The 26,509-nt window shown below is 36.1% G+C and overlaps 2 protein-coding genes across 2 annotated transcripts; both read right to left on the bottom strand.

Annotated features, from left to right (window-relative positions):
• Positions 1-8,655: 8,655 nt before the first annotated feature.
• Positions 8,656-26,503, bottom strand: LOC134274677 (uncharacterized). The gene is made up of 3 exons (XM_062756936.1): positions 25,831-26,503; positions 11,910-12,173; positions 8,656-9,254 (listed from the first exon to the last, which is right to left on the bottom strand). Exons 1-3 carry the CDS (start codon positions 26,288-26,290, stop codon positions 8,656-8,658), a joined length of 1,323 nt encoding a protein of 440 aa, XP_062612920.1. The 5' UTR covers positions 26,291-26,503.
• LOC134274678 (uncharacterized) lies at positions 22,529-25,535 on the bottom strand. The gene is made up of 6 exons (XM_062756937.1): positions 24,924-25,535; positions 24,304-24,688; positions 23,973-24,203; positions 23,555-23,843; positions 23,210-23,448; positions 22,529-23,003 (listed from the first exon to the last, which is right to left on the bottom strand). Exons 1-6 carry the CDS (start codon positions 25,198-25,200, stop codon positions 22,529-22,531), a joined length of 1,896 nt encoding a protein of 631 aa, XP_062612921.1. The 5' UTR covers positions 25,201-25,535.
• Positions 26,504-26,509: the final 6 nt, after the last annotated feature.

Below are 26,509 nucleotides of genomic sequence, written 5' to 3'. Positions count from 1 at the left end.
GTGCCGAGCATAGGCCTAAATTTGCAGCCCTTCACCGGCAATGGTGACGTCTCCATATCAGTGAAATACTCTGGATAGGGACGTTAAACAGTATACAATCAATCAATCTATATTTCTATGTAAAACATTGATTCCCCATTGTGGCCCCGCCCTACCCCCGGAGGGTCATAATTTGGACTATTTAGAATCTTCACTACCCCAGGATGCGTCCACATAAGTTTCAGCTTTTCTGGCCCAGTGGTTCTTGAGAAGAAGATTTTTCCTATATATTTCTATGTAAAACATTGATTCCCCATTGTGGCCCCGCCCTATCCCCGGGGGTCATGATTTGAACAATTTAGAATCTACACTACCCCAGGGTGCTCCCACAGAAGTATCAGCTTTTCTGATCAAGTGGGTCTTGAGAAGAAGATTTTCAAATATTTTTCCTACATATTTCTATGTAAAACATTGATTCCCCATTGTGGCCCCGCCCTACCCCCGGGGGTCATGATTTGAACAATTTAGAATCTACACTACCCCAGCATGCTTCCACATGAACATAAGTTTAAGCTTTTCTGGCCACATGGTTCTTGAGAAGAAGATTTTTTAATGACCCCACCCTATTTTTGTCTTTTCTTGATTATCTCCCCTTGTGAGGGGACTTGGCCTTTACAGTCAAACCTGTTTTAAGAGGCCACTTGTGGGAGAACGACAAATTGGCCACATAAGACAGGTGGCCTCTTATTCCAGGTTTCAAACCAAGGAATAAAAAATTGCGACCACAGTTGCATATTTAATTTCAAACATATCTAAATCCGCAATTTCAACATATTAAAAAAATTAGGCAGTTTTAAGTCACATGAGATCCTTTTTTGGATTTTATTTTACATGAATTTAGGAAAGAAATCTATTATTATTATTTATTTAATGTTGTTGTTTTGTGTTTGTAATTTTAATTTTAATAGCTAAATAGGAATAGAATTTACATCACACAAAATCATGAAATGTTCTAACAAAATACAAGTAGCATTTCCCTGATGCTGTGCAAAGCTTTATGGTTTTTCTAAATATGTCTTATATAGGGTTATAGCTCGAGACTGACCACTTGACTTGATAACCTCAGACGAAATTGTAAAATTTTTTATTATGTATTGAGTTTATATCGTGAACATATTCAACAGCTGCTCATCAACTTACTTTCGTAAATAAAGAACACAATAAAATTTGTATACAATAATATTCTAGTAATTTAATCATAATAACTAAATCATTAAATCATGGCAGAATTCAAATTACACTCGCAATTATCGGTAATTACTCATTATCAGCTGTTCATGTTTGGCTTCTCGAGGATACGAGGTCACGTGCCAGACGGAAGTCATGTGACAATACGAACAAAATGGCCGCTGAAAACAGGCATGTTGACCGCAAGGGACCTAAAAACACTGGCCACTGGCCGCGTTAGACAGGTGGCCGCTTAAATCAGTTAAAATATAGTGAAAAAATGAACGGGCGGGATTGAAACTGGCCGCTCATGAGGAGTGGCCGCTGATTAAAGGTGGCCGTAACAACAGGTGCGACTGTATTTTCATAGTTTCAATTCCCCTTCACCCAAGGATTCTTTGTACCAAGTTTGGTCAAATTTGGCCCAGTGGTTCTTGAGAAGAAGTCGAAAATGTGAAAAGTTTACAGACGGACGGACAGCTAGACAGCTAGAAGGACAATGGACAAAATGTGATCAGAACAGCTCACTTGCGCCTTCGGCTCAGGTAAGCTAAAAGATGATAACAACAACAAAAGTGTTTTGCGTAGCTAGCCAAAAATAGTGTCTGAGTGAAAAATTCTGGAAAGAGACGCCCAACATTGTTGTATCATTTATTTTTTCTTTTTCTAATTTACGCTCAGATTGTAATACATGTACATAGACCTGTTAGCATAATAAAGCCAATACTTACATCAGTAGATTTTTTTTCTGTGTGTGTGACAACAAGAAAAATTGGTGCCTTAGTGCCTCCAAATGTCTTGATTGAGGTTATCCAGAACTTTAAATAGTCTGAAAGAATAATTAGAAAGGAAATGGAGATAAGGAACAGTATTTAATATCAAAGTCCATAAAATACAAAATAGGAGCAGAGCAAACACGGACCTCCGAAACATCAGAGGTGGGATCAGATGCCATGGAGGAGTGAGCATTCGGTGCTGTAGAGTATCATAATAGAATAAAACAGAATGGTGTGTGAGTGTAGTGTAGTAGAGGTAATAAAAGTTGGAGTGATTTTAAATGAAATAAAAAAAAAACAAGAGGCCCAGGGGCCACATCGCTCACCTGAGCAATTGGCTAGGAAAAAGCACAGATCAGAACTGAAAGTTTACTGGGGGGAGGGGGCTTGAATTTTAACCCCCCCCCCCCTCAGGCGGTCATGATTTGAACAAACTAGAATCTACACTACCTGAGGATGATTCCCTATAAATATCACTAAAATGGTTTGAAGTACTTGAAAAGAAGATTTTAAAAGGTTAATTTCCCTAAATATTCCTATGTAAAAGTTTGATCGGTCATTTTGGCCCCACCCTACCCCCGGGGATCATGATTTGAACAAACTTGAATCAAAAATATTTGAAGATGATTCCACATGAGTTTCATCTTTTCTGGCCCAGTGGTTCTTGAGAAGAAGATTTCAAAAGATTTTTCCTATATATTCCTATGTTAAACTTTGGTCAGCCATTTTGGCCCCACCCTACCCCCGGGGTCATGATTTGAACAAACTTGAATCTACACTACCTGAGGATGATTCCACATGAGTTTCATCTTTCCTGGCCCAGTGGTTCTTGAGAGATTTTTAAAGATTTTTCCTATATATTTCTATGTAAAACTTTGATCGGCCAATTTGGCCCCACCCTACCCCCGGGGTCATGATTTTGAAACAGAAAGCTGTTTTGTATATATTTTCATTTAGCGAAAGTTATCGCCCTTGTCATTTTTAATTAATCATTATGTGCGTTAAAAATAATTACTTAATTAGTGTCGGATTTGAATTAAAGTGATCAATTATAATCTTTGTATGCTACCTTAGTTGGGTTACTAAAGGTTTGTTGATTGGAAGCTTGATTAGTATTTTAATTAGTTTGTTAATAAATAATCACTTTGTATTATAGATGGTGTTAAGATATATAGAGTTTTTACTGGCATTTTATCAAGAGAGGTTCTAGAGGTGAAACTCGACAAATCTTGTTAGTACATATAAGTGTGGGGACTTCCCTGCTTATATTGTACTGTGATAAGTGATAAGTTTGCGGTCATCCCTGCATATTGCTTGACAGGGTGTGTGGTCATTCCTGCTCTGTAATTGGCATCTCTTAGCAGCAAGTGTGCGGACATCCCTGCTTGTTGCTGCGCAAGATCAGGTGTGTGGACATCCCTGCCTGCATCTTGTGGTAGAGCATTGGTGTGCGGACAACCCTGCCAGTGTCTCTAGGCTAGAACCGTATTAGTGTCAAGTGTGTGGTCATCCCTGCTTGTCACTGCGCAAGGGCAAGTGTGCGGTCATCCCTGCTTGTCTCTTGTGGAAGTGCGCTGGTGTGTGGACTTCCCTGCAAGTGTCACTTGTTCGCTACCAGTAAAGACCTTATATACGCAGTACCAAGTGATTAAGACTGCGCATTGTACATATTTGCAGCATCTCAAGGCTATCCGTTTTTATCATGGGTACGAGCCTGCGGGGGTTCACAGGCAGTGACCTCCCTTGCACGTTACAATTTGAACAAACTTGAATTTACACTACCTGAGGATGATTCCACATGAGTTTCATCGTTCCTGGCCCAGTGGTTCTTGAGAAGAAGATTTTTTAAAAATGCCATTAATTTTTCCCTAATTCATAATTATCTCCCCTTGGAAAAGGGTCTGGCCCTTCATTTGAACAATCTTGAATCCCCTTTACCCAAGGATACTTTGTAGCAAGTTTGGTTGAAATGGGCCCAGTGGTTCTTGAGAAGAAGATGAAAATGTGAAAAGTTTACAACGACAACGACGACAACAACGACGACGACGACAGACAAGTCACAACGGACAAATTTTGATCAGAAAAGCTCACTTGAGCCTTTGGCTCAGGTGAGCTAAAAATAATATAATTGGATAAAGTAAATAAACTACTAAAGTTCATACGAAACAGTTCGTAACACTAGGATTTTACTTTTTAAACATAAAGATTGGTATGAAAGAATGTTAAATTACGTTTGGTAAAAATAATTTAGCTTTTGCTTAACGGAAAAATGAAGGCCTAAACTTGCCCACTTGATATATTTGTTACCCGCTTATCGTTCTTGATTTTGTGTTTGCATGACGTCACAACGACCCATTGATGTAAAAAACGCGTTAGATCCAGTGTAATTTTAACATATTTTATTGAGTTAATTTTAGTCTTTTTTGTGGATATAAATGTGATTATGTTTTTAGATGAGCTATCTGATTTAAAAGAACAGTTTACTATGTTTAAACTTTTCGTTAATTTGGCACAGCAACTGAAAACGAGAGCTATTCATAGTAAGATGATCCTGGTGAAAACCCTGATGAAATCGATATTTTTCACTCCAACCAAGATTACTTACTATTTTAAATTGATACCTTAGAAACAACAATCTCCTTGTTGTTTTTTTTAATACGTAAATGATACATGATGTAACCCCCCCTCCCTAAATTAACACGGGGATATTGAAGTTTATGGTAAACATTGATCTATAAAAAGGCGGAGTATTTGAATGCACACTTCTGCAATCTGAAACACAAGAACTCATGAAAATGATATAGAGAAATAGGTGTATGACGACATCATCGTACTTTGAGGTATTGCTAAAATGCTGAATTGTACTACTATATTAACTCCGTACTTTTGCTGTCACAAGAAACGTGATTTTAAAAAATAACCAGCATTACAAGTATGCACGTGAATATACTTGTACTGTAATGTTACGGTACGGATACTTCTATAACAGTTTGATTGAGTAACTTCAGAAAATACCCATACAGTGCGTGCATAAGATGATCCGTTGAAAAGAAACCCAAGAATTTAATCTTTGTTGAAATAAACTGATACAAATTTAGAAAATTTGATTTGTAAATACATACAGAAACCTAGGACTACATATATAGATAGAATTGGGTTTAAAGTCTGAGGCTAACTTTTTAAACTTATTACGATATTGAAAAAGGCACATAGTGCAGTGTTTTGTGTAAATGTACCGACTTTGGTAAAAAAAATATACAGGATGACAGAGCATGCGCAGATCTAGAGGGGGGTCGGGGGGGTCAGGACCCCCCTGTAATTTACCAGGTTAAGAAATGTATATACTAAAACAAGAAAATAGTTACCATGGACCCCCCCTGGAATACGCAGACCCCCCTGGTAAACGACAATATGTGTGAAAAAGGTAAGATAAGTGAAAGATTTGAACCAATAGAAGTCACCACTACACCTCCCCCCCCCCCCCACACACACACACACACCCTAAACACACGTAGGATTTTCGAGTTTTGACATTTTTTTTTTTTTTTTTTTTTTGTCAAGAAAATTCTCGGATTGGAAATTTTTTTGACTGAGGTGGACTGTCCCTGGAAAAAAATTCTGGATCCGCGCCTGTAGAGTCAATGAGAAAGGGAAAGCCAAAGAAGGAGTATAAGGAATAACTAAGAGAGGAGAAGGCGAGGTAGCGATATCATAGAATCATTTCATTTGCATAAACAGTTAATAAATGACATCATTGTAGTTTCACTTTCACACACCGCTGTCAAACGAATCCAGCTTTACTTATATGTGCGTGCTACCGATCGATAATAGATAGTGCTCATATTCTGATCGTTCTTAAAAAATTATTGGAAATTTAACAAATCATATCTTTGTGTTATATTAATATATTCAACTGTAATGCTATTCGACAGCCTCTATATTTTTATATTACTCGAGCACAGAAGTTCTGCTCTCTGGCCATCGTTTTTTTTTTCTCCCTCTCTCTCATTAGAATGTAGAAGGATGACAATAAATTACACGGATAAAACATGCTAAAATCTTGCAAACATACAACAGGATGTTAAAAGACAAACACTATCTGGTTTGAAAATCATATATTCATGCAAAATTTTAGTCAAGACAATGCTATTTCTTAAAAATTACGCTGCATAAGACATGATCGGCTATATAAATATTAGTACTGAATGTAGCGAGTGGGTCTTATTGACGTCATAAGCAAAGGGAGATAAGCCGCGCTAGTTGAAGTTCATCTTCGCAGTCAAGTATCTTTGATCGACTCTGCTGCCTCCAACTTGCGTAAAAATTCCAAAATGTTATTTCAGGCTGATTAATGTTGCTAAGATAAACTCATTTCCGTATACAACCCAAAATATGCAGGACATTGTTTCGTATGACTTTTAAATAAGTTATAAATGAAAATTTTCAGTAAATTATTTGAAATAATAAAAGTTGGAGTGATTTTTAAATGAAATAAAATAAATATTAAATATAAATTGAATTAACTAGATAAGCTATTAAATAAGTTATAAATGATAGTTTTCCGTTAACGTTAAAGCTTTATTCTTTTCTTTAACTTTTCTATCGCCAACTTCCCTTACTTATGCAGCAATATACCTTCATCACCTGCATACGGAGTATATACATCTTAGTTGATTCAATATGCAAGAGCATGCTCTACGTATGAACGCAGGGTTAAACTGGATAGATTATTGACAAGCAAGTTGATGAAACAAGAATATCAGCAGTCTCGTTTAAAGTCATCATTTCGTAAGTTCTATGGTCGATACAATGACCTTGTCAGCAAATACAATTTATCATTGAGTCAAATGCTGACTGACGTTTTTCATACCAATTGTTAGTCCATTATTTATACACTGAATTGACGACGGATTTTTTTCCGTTATTTCCTGATCATGACAACAAGCACACGGTGGGTGTGTCCAGTCGTCAGGGGATGCTCACTCCTCCATGGCACCTGATCCTACCTCTGATGTTTCGGAGGTCCGTGTTTACTCTGCTCTTATTTTGTTTATATTGTTTAATGAACTTTGAGATTGAATACTGTTCGTTATCCCCATATCCTTCTTACTTACTTGGGTATTTAGTGATATAGTTATACACCCCTTTGGATCCACACCTGTACATATACTTTTACATGACCACACACATATCTTCTATTGGTCAGATTTTGAAATACTTAGTTTTCATTGGTTGAATGTTTGATCTTTGTAGAGTACTGAGTTTTGTTCAGAGTAAGCTCTAGATTTCTGATTTCAAATGGAGAAGACCTAGTTTACTTTGCTGTTGAAATTATTTATTTCCAAGGACCATAGACCTAGAGACAGTTCCTGAAATGTACGTTTTTACTTGTTTTATGGTTCAAGATATGTTTTCTATAATATAATGTTAAAAGGGGAAAAACAAGATATTTTGCTTTTAAATGTTAAGATATTGAGTTATCTGTGTAACTTTTATATTGATAAATCTGATGGAATTTTCTTGTAAATAAATATTAAATATTTAAACCTAGAAATACTTTGAAGTGAAGATTTTGGTTTTCAAGATTATTTGAATATCTATTAATTATGAGAAAGGTATTTGTAAAGAACAAATCCTGATTTAATTACATTTATTGTACATAGGTATCTCCATAAGTAGAGAATATGTAAACTTGCATTGGAGAAAGTTCAGTTCCATAAATTGGTATGTCTATTTATTATATATGCAGATGTCATAACAGTATTACACTTTGGTTCACGTCAAATCATCTCTGACGCAAAATAATCCCGGAATCTTCCCTTCCGATTCGGGCATTTTGATACGAGACTGGAGCTGAATTTTTTGATGAGATGAAAAACAACATGTAAACTTCCTGTATTGACCAGATTTATTAAAATTTAGGGAGTTCTGATTTTTCTATTTACTGTCAAGAGTGGGGAGTGATTAGGCCCTGGACTAGATTTTCAAGCACTTGCTCGACTTCGACCGAAACAAACTTGCGTGCCTTGTTGGATGGCTATGTATTTTTTGGTACTAAAATCTTTATAAAGAATGGTTTTACAAGATCTGAAAAGGAAACTTCTCAGAAGTTTGTTTTGAATTAGTTACATCTACTCAAACTTGCGTATTTTTGGTAAGAATATATAGCAGAAATTAATACTGTTGTGACACCTGAAATAAAGATACATCAAAGAAAGATAACTCTTCACAATTTTGTAAAGCGTAATTGTGTTATAAGAGTTAACTCCCTTATATCATGTGTAAAGTATATTTCTAATGTATGTTATCATTATGAATAAAAGGGAAGACAGATAATTTGTTATATTTTATAATCGGATTATTTAATTGAAATATTATTTTGTACATATTTTTATGACGCAATTTGTATATTGCAGGACATATCCATTAAATCTATTATAAATTCCATATCATCGATATAGTTGGGGATCAAAGAAGACTTCATTATATCCGTGAATTCACAATTTCCGTGTTCATCATGTTCATACTAACCGAGTTTTACTGTAAATATTATTGTTTACATTGTGATAGGTTGCAAAATTGAACCTCTCTCTGTTTAAATTCTGTTTCCGTTACTACAATAAATCAATGTAAATCAAAATACTTGAGTATCACAACATTATATTATTATACCTTAGTAAGTGTTGATATCATGACGTTTGTAATATCTTGATATCACTTTTCCTGTCTTACCTTTGTAAGTCCACACGGAGAAGATTGATCCCTCTTGATTATCTTTCTCTTTACTGACAACATCTTCAAACTTCTTAGTCATATCCAACACAAGGATAAAGAAGGCCTTTGGTGTTACATAAATTTGGTGACAGGCATAGTACGCCAATTGACCAGCGAAATCCAGCATGCTTACTGTTGGTAACTTTTCTTTCTCAGACAAAATTTTTTCAAAAATTTCATCAATAACCATTGCTTGTGCCTCTGAGGAGAAAACACTGGCCATTATTTTTACTGTATTTTCTTCTTCTTTGCCTTCACTTGGTGACCTAGACATTTCAATATTCTCTTTTTTCTTTACTTCTTTGGACAACTCAACATCCTTTTCTTTCTTTCCTTCTCGGCTATAAATTACTTCAGTGCCTTTATCAGTACTCCCTAGATCCAAATTGTCTACTTGTTCATTTGTACTGGAGATATCAACTGCACTAGCCGGGTCTGGTTTTAAATCTGCAGTGTTTATCCTGATAAATGTCTTCAATGGTGAGTCATCATCTGCCACTGTAAAAAAAATTCTGTAATTTAGTGAAAGATTTCTTTTTAAAGCACATCATTTCGTGGTTATATTTCTCTTTTATCAAAACTTAGGATCAAGAAGATAAAATTTACAGAATGTATCATATTTTTTCGAATAGAATACTCAGTATTCAATGCAGATAAAGAAATACAAAATACAACATCCTTTTTTACAGTTTGTATGGGTAATTATTTTTTTTTCATATATCTTCACAGATCAGGCACGGATCCAGAAATTTTTTCCAGGGGGGGTCCACCTCAGTAAAAAATAATTCCAATCCCAGAAATTTCTTGACAAGCAAAAAAAAATAAATAAATAAATGAACTCGCCAAAACGTCAAAAACCTATTTCGTGGGGGGGGGGGGGGGGGGGGGGGGGGGGAGAGAGAGAGAGAGGAGATAGTGGTGACTTCTATTGCTTCAAATCTTTCACTTATCATACCCACTTCACACATATTTTCAATTACCAGGGGGGTCTGAGTTTTCCAGGGGGGGGGGGGGGCCATGGTAGCTATTTTCTTGTTTTAGTATATACTTTATTTTATCTGTTAAATTCCAGGGGGGGGGGCCCTGACCCCCCCAACCCCCCCCTCTAGATCCGCGCATGCAGATTATTGGTGGAGTAAGAAAGTGGGCGCACTAGATAGGCATTCGGCAGGAATCACTGACATGAAACAATTCAGATTTAAATGTCCAAGCACCATGTAGTTTTAATATCTTACACATCTAGAAACTGGATGGGAATGGATTTCTGTCTTATGTTTGTTTATTTGTAAATAATTGTTTCAATTGAAAGGTGTCAAGAAAGATAAATTATCTATGCTGGATACATCAGCTGTACATGTAATATAATATAATAAAAGTTTAACACTAAATAATTTTTGTGCTCCGTTTTCAAATGCACTGAAAATATTGAATGTAACAGAACGATCGAGGTTGCTAGTTTTTAAATTTTTTTCTTTAGGTGTAACTTTGTATTTACAAGTTCATGTATGTTTTTTTTTCTATTTGAGAACGTTAGCACTATATATGTCAAAATGTAAACACCTTGAAAAATAAAACAATTAATGTAAAATAACTTATAAAACATAATTTGCTACTTTATTCAAAGTGTATTTATTTTTACTATAAATTCAAAAATTTCAAGCACAAAGAAAAATAAAATAAAATAAATCACTGTATTCGAACCTAAAATACTGCTTCGATAAGGATCGAATCCAGCAACAAACCAATGTAGCTACCGCGGAACACTATACATAGATGGTATTTAAATCATTATTTAAACCAAAGCCCTATACATTTGGACTTTGTCAATTTTCTACCACAAAATAAATGGTAAAAGTTTAAATTTTGGTTTTTCTGGGTCGTCTCTCCATTTTTTAGGTAACTGGAATAAATTTTACGGTTAAAAATACACTGATAACACATTTAAAATTAATGGAGAAAAGACCCAGAAACAACAAAATTAATGAAAAACGGCTATAAAAAGAGTCGATTTTTGCATCATTTGACTCGTACAGCTATATTCAGGTGCTATTTCAAATAAAATCAAACATATTTAACTGAATATTTGCCCATTTTACATTTACCTACAACACAGTAATTGGCTAGGTTTTGAAAAACATGTATAAATCAATGATATTTTTTTATTCTTTCTATGAGCCACTATTCCTGCCGAATTGCCATCTAAAGCGCCCACTTTCTTTACTTTAAGAAGCAGATTTCAAAGCATTAATTCATTTAATTAGATCCCCCTCTCAATCTTCTACCTTATCCCTGACCCAGGAGCCTTGAAATTCACAGGTAGAAGAACCCTTGTTCATCACTATGTACTGGGTAGTTCAACTGCTAAATACATGTACCAACAAGCAGATGAGAGGATTTTTTAAAGAAATAAGGTATCAATTTTTGAGTTTTATTGGGATGTAAAACGGGTTGGGCGCTAAGGGCTTTATGGAATATTTGATCATGTGCCAACCCGTTTTACATCCCAATAATACTCAAAAAATGATACCTCTATTACTTATATTTACATTTGTGACTTATTCATACTTTTAATTTGCCTGATTGTGACTTTTAACTTGTGAATTGCAATATTTTTCAAACCCAACGTCATGTATGTAATCCACTGAACGCGCGTCGACCCTTTATGACGTCACTGAGAAATTACGTCGAACGTTTATCCATACGAACATCTATGACCTCTTGACCTCGTATCTGTATTTACGCAGATATAAAACCGCTTGCTTTCAATAGTGTTATATAAAGGAAAACATGTGCAAATGTGATTATAAAGAAATAATGCATTTTCGCTTTATAATCAAAATAGCACCGCCCGAAAATCCAAACTCCTGACCCAGGGGCCATGACATTCATAATTTTCAAAGAGGCACCTTTCTTTATTGGGGTTTTCTGGGAAATACTAGTGTTGCGAATTACTACTGGTCAATACCGGTATTTCCTGTCCCGATAAATACTTTGTAAATTTTTCATTTAAGTCACTGAATAACGTCGGATTTATGGCATTTTTGATTTTTTTTATTACGTAGAATGGCAATAATGTTTGTGATTCACAAAAGAGCTTTATGTTCCAAACAAGAATCTTTCATAAAGAGAAAATGTACTGAAATTGTTGTAAACCTTCTAAAATTCCATTTCTAACAAAGAAAAGATGTTGATGGACTTCGAGGCCCCTGGTGGACTCTGTAATTTCACCAACATTTTGTCGTTTCCCTCTTAATCGCTTCAGCAGTGTTGTTAGTCCCTTAGTCAACTTTTTCACTTCACTGCGATTTTGGCATTGCTCTCTTAATCTCTTCAGTAGAGTTGTTTTTCCAGCCTCACCACATCCAACAAGTATTCCTCGGGCATGAAAAACAGTTGTTTTCTCCTCTTTAAGAAACTCTACAAAACAAATAGAAACAAAAATAATAAAGACTGATTTAATTATTTATATTTTAGAACAAAACGCGCATTTTTGACAACAGAGTATTTTAAGTAAAAATCTGAACCTAGCTAGTTTAATTTGCTTCATGGAAGATGCAGAAGATAAGTTCTCTGACTAAAAATTTGGAAAGACTTGTAAGTTCTATTTTAGCAATAATGATTTTAAAATACTTTCAGTAATTCGTGGATATTGGGTCAGGCGAGTCTAGTGAAGATGAGGTTCTAGTGAAGATGAGGTCAGGACAAATGAAGATGAGGTCATGTCTAGTGAAGATGAGGTCAGGTCTAGTGAAGATGAGGTCAGGACAAGTGAAGATGAGGTCAATTCTAGTGAGGATGAGTTTCTAGTGAGGATGTGGTTTTAGTAAAGAGGAGGTCAGGACAAGTGAAGATGAGGTCAGGTCTAGTGAAGATGAGGTCAGGTCAAGTGAAGATGAGGTCAGGACAAGTGAAAATGAGGTCAGGTCTAGTGAAGATGAGGTTCTAGTGAAGATGAGATCAGGACAAGTGAAGATGAGGTCAAGTCAAGTGAAGATGAGGTCAGGTCTAGTGAAGATGAGGTTCTAGTGAAGATGAGATCAGGACAAGTGAAGATGAGGTCATGTCTATTGAGGATGAGGTCAGGTCTAGTGAAGATGAGGTCATGTCTAGTGAGGATGAGGTCAGGTGTAGTGAAGATGAGGTCATGTCTAGTGAGGATGAGGTTTTAGTGAAGATGAGGTCAGGTCTAGTGAAGATGAGGTCAGGTCTTTAGTAAGTGAAATTGTTTGTTAGGCCGACAAGTCTTGTTTGTTTTATATTTATTGATGAACCCTATAGTTATTGCTGTTCAAAATGAAAATGAATTCAAAACTCTTATTTGGTAGCTCTGGCATACTAATTGACTTAGTTGATACAAGATGTGTTATGAATGATGTCAAACTACTTCCTTTTTTGAGAATCATTCTTTTAATCAAAGACATTCAATATTGAGAAATTCTGCAGTTTTAAACGATCATTAAATTAAAGGAAATTTTACACCCCTTCCCCCCCTCCCCCTTCTGTTATATAACATAATAATTCCAAGCTTCATTTTATTTATTGATTATCTGTGTTTTGATTGGACGAGAACACATTTTAGAACAAGAGGCCCAGGGGCCACAGCGCTCACCTGAGCACATCAGGCTTGAATTTACCCCCTCCCCCCCTCCAGGCGTTCATCATTTGAACAAACTAGAATCTACACTACCTGAGGATGATTCCATAAAAATATCACTAATCATACCTTTGAAGTACTTGAAAAGAAGATTTTAAAAGGTTTGCCTATATATTCCTATGTAAAACTTGGGTCGGCCATTTTGGCCCCGCCCTAGCCCCGGGGGTCATGATTTGAACAAACTTGAATCTACTCTACCTGAGGATGCTTCCACATGAGTTTCATCTTTCCTGGCCCAGTGGTTCTTGAGAAGAAGATTTTTAAAGATTTTTCTTATATATTCCTATGTAAAACTAGGGTCGGCCATTTTGGCCCCACCCTTGCCCGGGGGTCATGATTTGAACAAACTTGAATCTACACTACCTGAGGATGATTCCACATGAGTTTCATCTTTCCTCGTCCAGTAGTTCTGGAGAAGAAGATTTTTAAAGATTTTTCCTATATATTCATATGTAAAACTTGGGTCAGCCATTTTGGCCCCACCTTTGCCCCAGGGGTCATGATTTGAACAAACTTAAATCTGCTCTACCTGAGGATGATTCCACATGAGTTTCATCTTTCCTGGCCCAGTGGTTCTGGAGAAGAAGATTTTTAAAGATTTTTCCTATATATTCCTATGTAAAACTTTGGTCGGCCATTTTGGCCCCACCCTTTCCCCGGGGGTCATGATTTGAACAAATTTGAATCCACACTACCTGAGGATGATTCCACATGAGTTTCATCTTTCCTGGCCCAATGGTTCTGGAGAAGAAGATTTTTAAAGATTTTTCTAATAAATTCCTATGTAAAACTTTGGTCGGCCATTTTGGCCCCGCCCTTGCCCCGGGGGTCATGATTTGAACAAACTTGAATCTACACTACCTGAGGATGATTCCACATGAGTTTCATCTTTCCTGGTCCAGCTGTTCTGGAGAAGAAGATTTTTTTAAAATTGCCATTAATTTTTAACAAATTCATGATTATCTCCCCTTGGAAAAGGGCGTGGCCCTTCATTTGAACAAACTTGAATCCCCTTCACCCAAGGATACTTTGTGCCAAGTTTGGTTAAAATTGGCCCAGTGGTTCTTGAGAAGAAGATGAAAATGTGAAAAGTTTACAACAACGACAACGACAACGCCGACAACGACAACGACGACAACGCCGACAACGACGACAACGACAGACAACGGACAAATTGTGATCAGAAAAGCTCACTTGAGCCTTCGGCTCAGGTGAGCTAAAAAGTTTACACATCGATGAATTTTTCAATCAGAACTACTTTCTTGACGAAGCTTCTGGGCTATCGTATAAACAATGACAGCAGTTATTTCTGGTCTTTTTAGCTAAATATTGAATACAAGAAACTTCAAATTTAATTAAATAAAATAAAACTGGCAACAAACACTGAAACAGGACTGACAGGCGGGAATATTATGTTTATGTCACTGTCGGATCACGAGTGTGAATTTAAAAAAAAATCGCTGATCATGCTGTCATTTTCTCGACGTTCCATATCAGCTCAGTTGGTATCTTTGTGATAGGGAAAAGAAACGTACCTCAGACTCTTGCCTTATCAGGATCAAATTCATATATTTACATCCTACAGATCTCATATTCTCCATAAATCTTTGAACGAACCAGAGCTAATCGAGGACATCGTCGGTCTGCTACTTTTACTATGAGCGTTGTCGTTAGTCAACATGGCCATGGTCAAGTACGAATTATTCTGGAGAATAGGAGTATTTACGATATTTGTTGACTTAAACAACATTCAGTGAGTTTTTATAAGTTTATTTATTGATTGTTTTGACAATTTAAGTTGGATTTTATCGATATTCATCTTGTATTCGTTTCTTTGCGGCATGAAGTATTACTACGCCGTACAAAATAATGGATTGTATGGCGGCCTCTTAGAGAAATAATTTTAATAATTTTAAAAATTCGTAATTGGAATTATAAGAATTAAACGTTCTTTTTTCCAGAATTTATCGATGTGTAAACTCTGCCTTTTTACTCACAAACTTTACATAAAAGTGCTTCGCATTTTTATTCAGTTTGTGAGTAAAAAGGCAGAGTTTACACATCGATAAATTCTGAAAAAGAAGTTTAATCCTATAATAAATATGAAGACAATTCAATGAAATTTACATACTAATTTATATATACATGTATTAAGTTGGATAATATTCATACATTTCATCATTTCTGCATCAAATTATTTTATGTACTGGACAAAAAAAATTTAGGATCATCAAATTAAATATAATTTACAAATACTGTATCATAGAAAACAGAATGCAGTTTTAATTTTAGTATCATACTTTATATTTTAAAAGTGAAAATTAAACATTGGATGTGATAAATTTGTTTGAACACACGCTACAGTTTGTTCATTACGTCCACTTTAGAATTCGACATGTTGGGGGTGACCTGAAAGTGAGATTTTTTCCAGAAGAGTCAAATTCCGTCACTAAAATGATTGCCAGTATTTTGTATGACCTCCCTGCGAGGCCCTGCAGCACAGACCCATGCTGCCCATCAGCCGTCCAAGGCTAGCCTGAGGGATCTGTTGAACTTCCTCCTGCAAGGCAGTCTGAAGTCCCCATCGATTTTGGGAAGTGTAAGATGAACTGAAATCCGTTGTTCAAGAATGTTCCATGCATGTTCAGTTAACTTTAGGTCTAGAAAATGACTTTGCAGGTCCATACCCTAAGTTGTTCCACTTTCCATGTATTCGTTTGCGATTTTGACTCTATGAGGTCGAGCATTATCGTCCATTAAGATTAAATTCTTCCCCAGAGTACATCCAATATGTCTAAAAATAGGATGAAGAATAACATTTCGGTATTTTAAACCTGTCAGGTTGCCTTCAATACTGTGCAGATCAGTTTTACATTCGATACTTTTGCCTGCCCAAATCATCACCAAACCTCCGTTTACTCTGTATTGCTCAGAAATGACACAATCAGCAGATCTTTCCCCATTTGCAATCCAAACAAGTCTTCTGTCATCATGGAAGTCAAAACAAAAGTGAGACTGGTCTGAGAAGAGAGCATCTAGCACCAATGGCGTTATTGCCAAATTTTTGTGTTCTGTTGCCCACTGTAGTCAATTTCTGCTGCACTCTAATTCTAATACAGGACGTACCGCTGATTCGAGCAAGCCTCGAGATTTGCTTCCTGAAGTCTGTTTCAAACTGTTTGTCTAGAAATCCGTCTGTCCATTGCAATTGCTCCCAGATGTCCAGTATTAAGCTTAAGAGCCCGTTAGTAGTGTAAAACACCCATTGCAATGAATTTGTACATAATTATGATTTTATCATGTTTATTGGAGTTAGCACAGCACATGTATCAGTCGAACACGTGCATATCCGATGTTTATGTAGACCGTCATTTGATTGGCTATAATATTTATCGAATACCTGTTCTACAGGTATTTGATTGAATACTTTGACCGATTTTTCCTTTTTAAAGAAATGGGTGTGTCTAAAGATAGCTCAAAACGTTCCATCCAAACAGAAAATTTCACCACTTCAATGCCCTTCATTGTACTTTAGTGACGAATATGTCCCAAACTCATTAAAGACGTGTGACTTAAGTATCGAATCGTGTTAATGACATGTTTTAAAAACTACTTTAGCCTTGTTGTCACATAAATTCATGGGTATAAAAATATTATTTTTGTGTAAAAATATGATCCCTAACTTATTTTAAATGTCTTTAGATATAACATACTGTATATTAATAATTTTCAAAGATTTATAAACCCACTGGGACATTTTCAAAGAAAATCTTGTTTAACATTAAAAAATTCTGCATCCATTACTGTACAAAGTTTTAGCCCCGATAGTGTTCAACAATTTTTCTATCAGTGACTTTGAACTTGCCCAAATGACCTTGAATAAAGATCAAGACGAAACCTCAGGTCATAAACAATCTTTGTACGAAGTATTAGTTTCCAATAATTATCCTTTAGATGCTCACTCCTCCATGGCACCTGATCCCACCTGTGACCTCTGATGTTTCGGAGGTCCGTGTTTGCTCTGCTCTTATTTTGTATATTGTTTAATGGACTTTGAGATTGAATACTTCGTTATCTCCATTAATCCTTCAACAATGTTGCACCCAGGGCAAGTTTGCTGAGACAAACCGACTAGGTGATTCCTATATAGCCCCACCCCACATCCCAAAAATTTTTCTTGGTGACCATGCCGCCACGGTCATGTTTTAATTGTGTAACATTCCTATATAGCCCCACCCCACATCCCAAAAATTTTGTTTTTATGTGGAAGCATTATCGGGTAGAGTAGATTCAAGTTTGTGCAAACCTCTCACCTTTAAGGAATGGTTGGGACTACTTTTCTGTCAATTATGGTGCGATTGTACCCAAAATAGAACTTGACCTAGATATTCATCTGATTAATCTGTATACTAAATTCCATTTCAATATGTGCAAACTCTCCAAAGAAAATGAACGGAAACTGCAAATAATTGGAATTGAAAGTCCAAGGGGCATAACTCTGTCAATCATGGTGCGATCGTACCCAAAACAGAAATTGATCTAGATATTCATCTGATATACCTGTACACCAAATTTCATTTCAGTATGTGTAATGGTTATGAAGAAAATGAACGGAAACTAAATGGACCGACAGACAGACAGACCGACCAACCGACCGACAGCAGCAAAGCAATATGCCCTCCCTTCTTTGAAGGAGACATGACTGCCCTCCCCGAGGATATATATTAGTAAAGCAACATGAAAATTTGTATGTGAATAAAATTTTATCAGTTTGGTCCAGGTAGGGCTTATAGTTACTTGGGAATAAAAATGTATGTCAGATCCAGCATCCGAACAAAGTTGGTAGTGTCCATCCCTAGCTGCATCATCTATGCAAGTTTGGATCAGGTAGGGCTTATAGTTACTTGGGAATGAAATGTAGGTCAGATCCAGCATCCGAAGCAAGTCTGGTAGTGTCCATCCCTAGATGCATCATCCATGCAAGTTTGGTTCAGGACAGGTTGGGCTTATAGTTACTTAAGAATAAAAATGTATGTCAGATCCAGCATCCGAAGCAAGTCTGGTAGTGTCCATCCGTAGATGCATCATCAATGCAAGTTTGGTTCAGGTAGGGCTTCCAGTTACTTGGGAATAAAAATATAGGTCAGATCCAGCATCCGAAGCAAGTCTGGTAGTGTCCATCCCTAGATGCATCATCCATGCAAGTTTGGTTCAGGTAGGGCTTATATTTACTTGGGAATGAAAATGTAGGTCAAATCCAGCATCCGAAGCATCTGGTAGTGTCCATCTCTAGATGCATCATCCATGCAAATTTGGTCCAAGTAGGGCTTATAGATCCTTAGGAAAGGACCTGCTCAAAAAACTTTAACCTCGTCATTCATCTGGAAAATGTAGGTCAGATCGCATCCAAAGCAAGTCTGGTAGTGTTCATCCCTAGATGCATCATCCATGCAAGTTTGGTTCAGGTAGGGCTTATAGTTACTTGGGAATGAAAATGTAGGTCAGATCCAGCATCAAAAGCAAGTCTGGTAGTGTTCATCCCTAGATGCATCATCCGTGGAAGTTTGTATCAACATGTGAAGTTTGATAACACCATCTTGAATGGTATGTTTAAAACTGAGCTAAACATTAATTTAAGAAAAGTGAGGTCAAGATCAAAGGAAAGGTCAAGGTCAAAAAAGGTTGATGCAGTTGCATTGCTCTCATCAAATATCTATCAGCATAGGAACTTTGATGAAAATATCTTGCCTAGTTTCTTTGAAACTTAACTTTGAAGAGAGCTAAATGCAAAGTGTGACGGAAGGACGGAAGATGGACATGAAAAACACTACCGGTATATGCCCTGGTCATATTCATGGCAGGGCATAAAAATGAATCCCACTATGTGGCATGGCAAAACAAAGAGAGTGCTTTAAAAAAATTTTAAGCACCTGCAATGAATATAGTTATTGGGTAAAAAAGGTGAAAACAAGATGTGTTTGTGAAACACTATGCGCCCGGCGTCAACAAATTTAAATCAAAAGCCTGAAAGGCTTCAATGGCGTCGAACAAGAAAAACAATTTCAAAAGATCTGCAAATAGGTCAAGTGAGTGACTCCGGTAACATAATAATAAAATTTAAAAAAAATAGTCTTAACACAAATACAGTATAGGGCCTGATAGCCTTGTGTCCTAGTCCGAATGAGTCGGGGTTCGAATTGACCAGACATTGTCAGAAATGTCAATCCTCTATATCAACCTAATTTCTTTTCAGTCAATCGAAGACATATGAAGGGTTTCATAAATTATTTTAATTAATTGCCATTGTCAGAGTGTTGTTCTGTTGTATAGTGATTGCATCTTAACTACGACCATGACTCTAATGTTACAAGTACGATCGACTTACGATAAGGCGCAGTAAACAAATGGAGGAAATGGATAAATACAGTAATACTGGCATTTCTGGTCAATATCGTAGGTTGTTCGGCTAAAATTGGATTGAAGATCATAAAAGTAAAGCTAAGATTAAGAAATTCAATCTTTATAGTCTTCTTGTATTCGTGTTTATTTTGTAATTATTTTACCGTATTTAATTTTGTTTGTATTACAGTAATCGGTCCCAAAATGTGATTCATGTCATTCGACGCACCCTCTCAGTAGAAATTCATCAGCAACAACCATAACGTTTTTTTTTTGCGTAAAAATTAAACATAATATCGTTGTTTTGTAGTAGTTTTTATTGAAGATACAATTGATTTAATTTTATATTCAAGCCATTATTCATTGTGAACGTTTTAAAAGAAATTGGTTTATAGCTGTTGCTATTTTCTATTGCGGATGCATCCACTGACACATACGGTCGCGTAAACCTGACTGATCCCTAGATGACGATCGGGCAAGCCCGACGCCATAAAAATATATTTTTAGCATAAAGGTCACAGTCAAGGTCACAAGGTCATTCATCTTCGTGTCATTTGAAAGATCTTGATTAAAGAAGTATGTATACCAAATGTGAAGTCTCTGTATCTCTCATGGTTCAAAAGTTATGTTGAAGGTTCAAAAAAGCTATTTTTAGCATATAAAACAGAGTCAACTCAAGGTCATTGACCTTGGTGTCATGTAAAAGGGCTTTATTAGTGAAGTAAATAAATATAAAGTCTCTATCTTTCTTCATACAAAAGTTATGGCAAAGGTTAAAGTTTTCCGTCAGAAAAGCTATATTTAGCATATAGGTCACAGTCAAGGTCACAAGGTCATTGACTATGGTGTCTTTTGAAAAACCTTAATAAGTGTTGTGTGTATACTAAATATGAAGTCTCTATCTTTTATGGTTCAAAAGTTATGACAAAGGTTAAAGTTTGCAAAAAATCCCAATTTTTAGCATAAAGGTCACAGTCAAGGTCACAAGGTCATTAACCTTGGTGTCATTTGAAAGAGCTTCATTGGTGGAGTGGGCATACCAAATATGAAGTCTCGATCAACCATTCATGGTTCAAAAATTATGGCGAAGGTTAAAGTTTGCAGACAAAAAGACAGACAGGACAAAAACAATATATGCCTCGGATCTTTTGATCCAAACGCATAAAAAATTGTTTCAGACTGACAGACAGACACACATCAAGGGTAAAACAATATTATCCCCTCTTCTTTAGAGTGTTGGTACGGTTATTTAAAATTTAATTCTGAAATTTGGCTTCATTTTTATTTTCAATTGGCAAAAAAAAAAAAAAATTAACATACATCATGTCCTTGTAGAATGTCAACCCAGTGCACTGAGTGTAGATTTACTGAACACCTGCTACAGAAATACACAACATTCCTAAACAGAGCTGTGTTAATATCAATGGTGTCTATATCTCAATGTCATCTTGTACAACATTCCTAGACATAGCTGTGTTAATATCAATGGTGTGTATATCTCACTGTTATCTTGTGTAGAATGTCATCTGTTGAAATTTGGTAAAATATTTTAGTCATCAAAATTGAATTATGTTTGAATAGAATGTTAAAAGAACCATATATCAACTACGATATTGCCCCCTCCACATCCCTGATCTGCAATACCCGCACCCTCAATCATGTAACCCCCCCCCTCTACTCCACCCATTGTACAACTGTACATCGCCTGTTTCCTGTTAAAGTTAACCTACAAACCAGACAACTGGACCCGTACTGATTTACTCACTTTAGTACATGTAGTAGTCAAGTGGACAATAAAATGTCAACCCAATAGAATACAATATTAATGAGAGTCTTTGTACATGTATTTCATTAGCCAAAGAGAGAAGATTATACATTGTATGTGATGTACGACAGTCTATGTCAACTCTACTATACTATATACTTACTACTATAAATACAACCTGTCCCTTATGTCCCTATGTTTGATGTAGTGTTTAATTTAATTCGTTATTATGAGTATTATCATCACCTTTTATTTATCTGTTTTTCCCTTTTTATCACGTTTATGCAAAAAAGGGAATAATAATTTTTATAAAAATCACTGGGCTGTTTCCAAGATTATCTTATAAATATACTGTGTGTGTGACTAATATTTGTACGCATGTTTAATTTTGTTACTGTGATATTTTAAATGTGATAGTAGGTTTAAGAGCTCTACAGGAAGCATGTGATTGTTATGAATTGTACAAAATGTCGACTTTACATTAAATTTACTTCCCTTCAACAAAATCAGTAGTTTGTCACACACAACAAAGTTATAACTAAACATGCTAAACCAAGTACACATTAAAGACCTCTTACCATGCTTACCTAATTAAATAATAAGCATTTTATCCTAAATGTATTTACTTTAGTTATCAAGGTAATAAATAACAGTTTATAATTTATGTATCCTCATATTAGGAATATTTCTTGTTACTTAATGCAACAATTAAATAATAATAGAATTAATCATGTACATACCTGTCAACATTCCAAATTTTTCTTGGGGGAGAAAACGCGCGACGACCTTTTTGGATAGTAAAAAAGTCATCGCGCGTTCTTTTTATTTATACTGATAGCTAAGAAATAACAAATGATGGACTTTAATGTTCTTTATTGTAATTGTAAGCAGCTGATTTTGTAAGTTTCAGAGTGTCCTTAGATGGTGTCACTTGATGACATTCCTCTCTACAGTTTATTTTAGCACAAAGAAGACTGCATAAGGTCTGATTGTCCATGGAAGATCTTGTTCTGTCTGAATTTTTCTCACAAGGGAGAACACCCTCTCACAATCTGCATTGCTGTTTGGAATGCAGCACATGGCCTGAGAAATTTTACTCAGAATTGGAAATCTTGGTGTTTCAGAGATTTTGTTGGTCATTTTCCCCATCTCTCCCCAAAATGAGTCTATTCTAGTATGCCCCTTCTCAAGGTTTGGTAGGTCACAGTCAGGAGAAACAGTGAAGTCCAGAAGCTCCTCTTCCAACTTTGGAAAATCCTTTTCCTGAACTATGGCAGGGAATCTTTTGGCAATCTCCACTACAGACTGCAAGGTAGTCTCTTCCCTTCTGAGAGGATTCAGGAATCCTAAATCGCTGACGACTGGGTCATTGAATGGAAAGTGCTTTAGCATTTTCTTTGTGATGGCACAGTAGAACCCCCTTACATTCCTAGAATTAGACAAAAACAAACAGGTATAATATCAATATGAGTTTTTCTATATTAATACAACATTCCTTAAAGTTACATGATGAACACTGCATACCACAAATGTTTGAAGGAAGTTTTTTAGTAACTTAATTATTCACTTTCTTCACTTAAACTGAGCTGAGAACTGTCAGCTTAAAAAAATTAAAAGGTCAGAATCTAAACTTACTGGAAAAATTTTGCCAAGTCTACTGGTGGAATGTCCTCTTCATTCTCTGCAATGTAGGACCTGGTAAGAATTCCAACTGCAAGAATGTTATCTTGGAGCTGGTTTTCTGGATTTTGGAAGTCCACACTGATGAGGTCCTTGGAATTCTTGATCACTCCTGCCTTTATAAAACGGCCAAGGAATTTTCTTAGGAGTTTGTGGATTTCTTCTCCAAGATACCCAATCCTTGATTCATCAGCCTACAAAGGTAGAAGAAGAAATTAGTACTTGAATAAGAATACAGTTCTTAATTTTGTGATTTATAAAATAAAAATTATTAATAAATTAAGATTATAGTTTATATACCTGAAATGTAGTGTTGAATTCATTCAATGGCTCCAACACATAGCCTAAGAAGTGGAATGTCATCCTCATCTCATGGCTACTGAGGAGCTCTGCCACTCTCTTAACTCGTCCAGGCTTCTCTACATCACTGTGCGAGTTGAAGTAGCTTGTCAGAGCAGGCCAGTGGTGCAGCAACCTTTTGACACACTTCTCCAGACTTAACCACCTAGTTGAGCAGTGCTTCAGAAGTTTTGAAGGGTCAACATCACAGAAGTCCAAGTATTCTTTGTATGTTTCCTTACGTAATGCACTGTTAAAAGAAAAGAAGTAAAATCTAAGGTCAAGATAATAGATATAAAGTGTGCAATTTGAAACTATGTAAAACTTAAAATTAATTTAAACATTACCAGTAAATGTATTTATTAGATAAATGTTTTACCTATGATGAAAATGATAAAAGACATCAACAAGGAGGTCATCTACAGGAAGGGACAGACTTTTGACACCAGCCATTGTGCAGAGATTGGCCAAATGACAAATGCAGCCAATGTCAAAAACATGTGGCTGCATTTCCTTGATCTTTGTCATCACAGAGTTCTTCTTCCCCATCATGACATTACAGTTGTCAGAGGAGAAAGCAATCAAATTTTCCCAAGGAATGTTGTTGTTTCTACAAAATACATTAATAAATTAAGAACAATTCCATTATTGAAATCTTTATCTGTAAAAAAAAAAGGATATTTAATACATATTCTATACAATGAACTTACATAAAAACTTGCTCAAGGTGGTCAAATATATTTTGGGAAGTTCCCACGTTGCAAATTGGCATGTCCAAAAATCGAGTCACTGCCTGATTGTCAAAGTATCGGACAAGTATGGCAAGGGTTTTCTCTGAGTTTCTGTCATTGCTTTCATCGCAGGCTAAGGAAAATGGCTTTGTCCTGCAATTTTGAACTACTTCCTTGTGAAGCTGAGGTGCAAGGGCGTTCTTGACAATCATGGTAGTCTTTGTGCGGCCACAGGAAAATTTTTTAGCAATCTGGCTGTCAGGAAACATGGACTTGCAGAGTTTGGTGAAGTGGTCTGCAACAGCAAAGGGGATGTTGTGCTCGGCAATGAAATTTGAAAATAAAAATTCAGCTTTCACAACTCCTGAAATGGAAATTATTTTGTCTCAACATAATGTACTTTAAAATATGAACAATAAATGTGTAGGATCCCTTTTTCATGTTTTTAAAATATTAAAACTCATTTAACTGCATTTTCCCTCATGATATTTTGTCTGTTACTTGCACTAATCTTAACATTTCAATTAATTTCATTATGTATTTTAACAACTTCAAACATTTGTATAATTTGCAGTTCTTTAAATAATGAAATGTCTTACCTTCATCACTTGAAGTTGTTAGGAAATTTTGTATAGGGATTGTGACGTTCTGTGATTTTTTGCTGCTTTGATGAGCTGCTGTTGAAATATGCTTCATAAGATCATTTTTTCCACCATGCTCAATCTTTATGTTTTTCATACACAGTCTACAAAAAGCATGATCTTCGCCTTTCACACTTTTTGTTAGCCAACCTTGGAATTCTGCTTCCTTTTCCCAAGAATTTAGGTACTTGCAGACGTACCTTTTCTTTTTTGACTTTGGTACTGTATTTTCCATGCTTAATGACTTCGTACGAGAATATAATGAGGAATGCCATATTTCCTAAGCTTAATACCATTTATAAGCCGTTTATTAGTATATTGTCATATTTTGCTGCAGAGTGTTAATTCCACACTAGCTCGTATCCCGTTGTCATTTTCTAATGTGTATTTCTAAAATTTCCACACCTGGCATGTCTGTCTCTGTTAATAAACTCTGCTAATGAGAATCGGAAGTAATTACAACCCCAGTAATCACTCGTAGCACAGTTGACACCTTGTTGATTACCTGTTATCAGCGGCAATAAACATGTATCTACCGATAAACAATGAACTGCCATCTTTGCTTTCACAGGAAATGCGGTATTTTTCAGAGTGAAATCGGTAAAAATTCCGGATTTCTTAAAAATCGGTAGAAATCGGGGGTAAAAAATTTATCGGTAGACAAGCGGTAGAATGGGTTCAAAATCGGTAGACTCCCGAAAAAATCGGGAGAGTTGACAGGTATGCATGTAATTTAATTACACTAAATACAATAAAAATGTTGATTAATGTCTTGTAAATATACATATAATACACTAATAAAAATACATTGTACACACTTAACACTGTAAAACAAAACACACAATCATACTTAAGTATAACTTACCAGTCAGGGAGTGTTCCAGTCTGTAAATGTTCACTGTGTTGTTGTTCAGTGCACCGATCCAGACACAGTGAGTTCTGTCATCATAACTCAGGCCCAGTGGTGAGCCTATCCCGTGTTGTTCTCTGTCTATCTGTGACAGGAGTCCCCCGTCACAATCCAGTATATGTACTATGTGGGTGTTATAATCACACACCAGGATGTGTGACAGCGCGTCAGTACAGATTCCCCATGGTGCTAGTCCTGATCCTGATGTAGGACCTGTGTAGGAGAAGCGATGTCTACCTCCTCTGTCTGTCACCACTACAGCATAACGGTCAAAGTCAGACACAATAACATCTCCATTGCGGTTCTCTGTGATGTAGTGAGGATATTCATACAGTCTCTGACCTGTGTTGTCGTGCTGTATGGTCTGTAGGTGTTCTCCTGTGTTGGTGTAACGGTTTACCTGGCCTGAAGACATCCCGACCAGCAGGTCTCCAGTGGAGGGGGAGCTGTAGACACTCAGTGGTTCCCATGGTGCTGTGTAGGGTATTACTGTGGTCTTTATTCTGTGATCTTTAGATAATTTAATGATGTTTAACTTACTGTCTATATAAATTAAGTCACCACCACCAGTCACAGTATGTACTCCAGTACTATATTCACTTAAATCTTTCACATGATGAAGTTTTTTACCCGC

Source organism: Saccostrea cucullata, unplaced genomic scaffold (genome assembly GCF_032062105.1).
Source record: "Saccostrea cucullata isolate Sc308-1 unplaced genomic scaffold, CSIRO_AGI_Scuc_v1 ctg7647, whole genome shotgun sequence".
Classification (NCBI taxonomy): Eukaryota; Metazoa; Mollusca; class Bivalvia; order Ostreida; family Ostreidae; genus Saccostrea; species Saccostrea cuccullata.
Note: the sequence above shows the minus strand (reverse complement) of the source record. Positions and strands in the feature narration are given on the sequence as shown.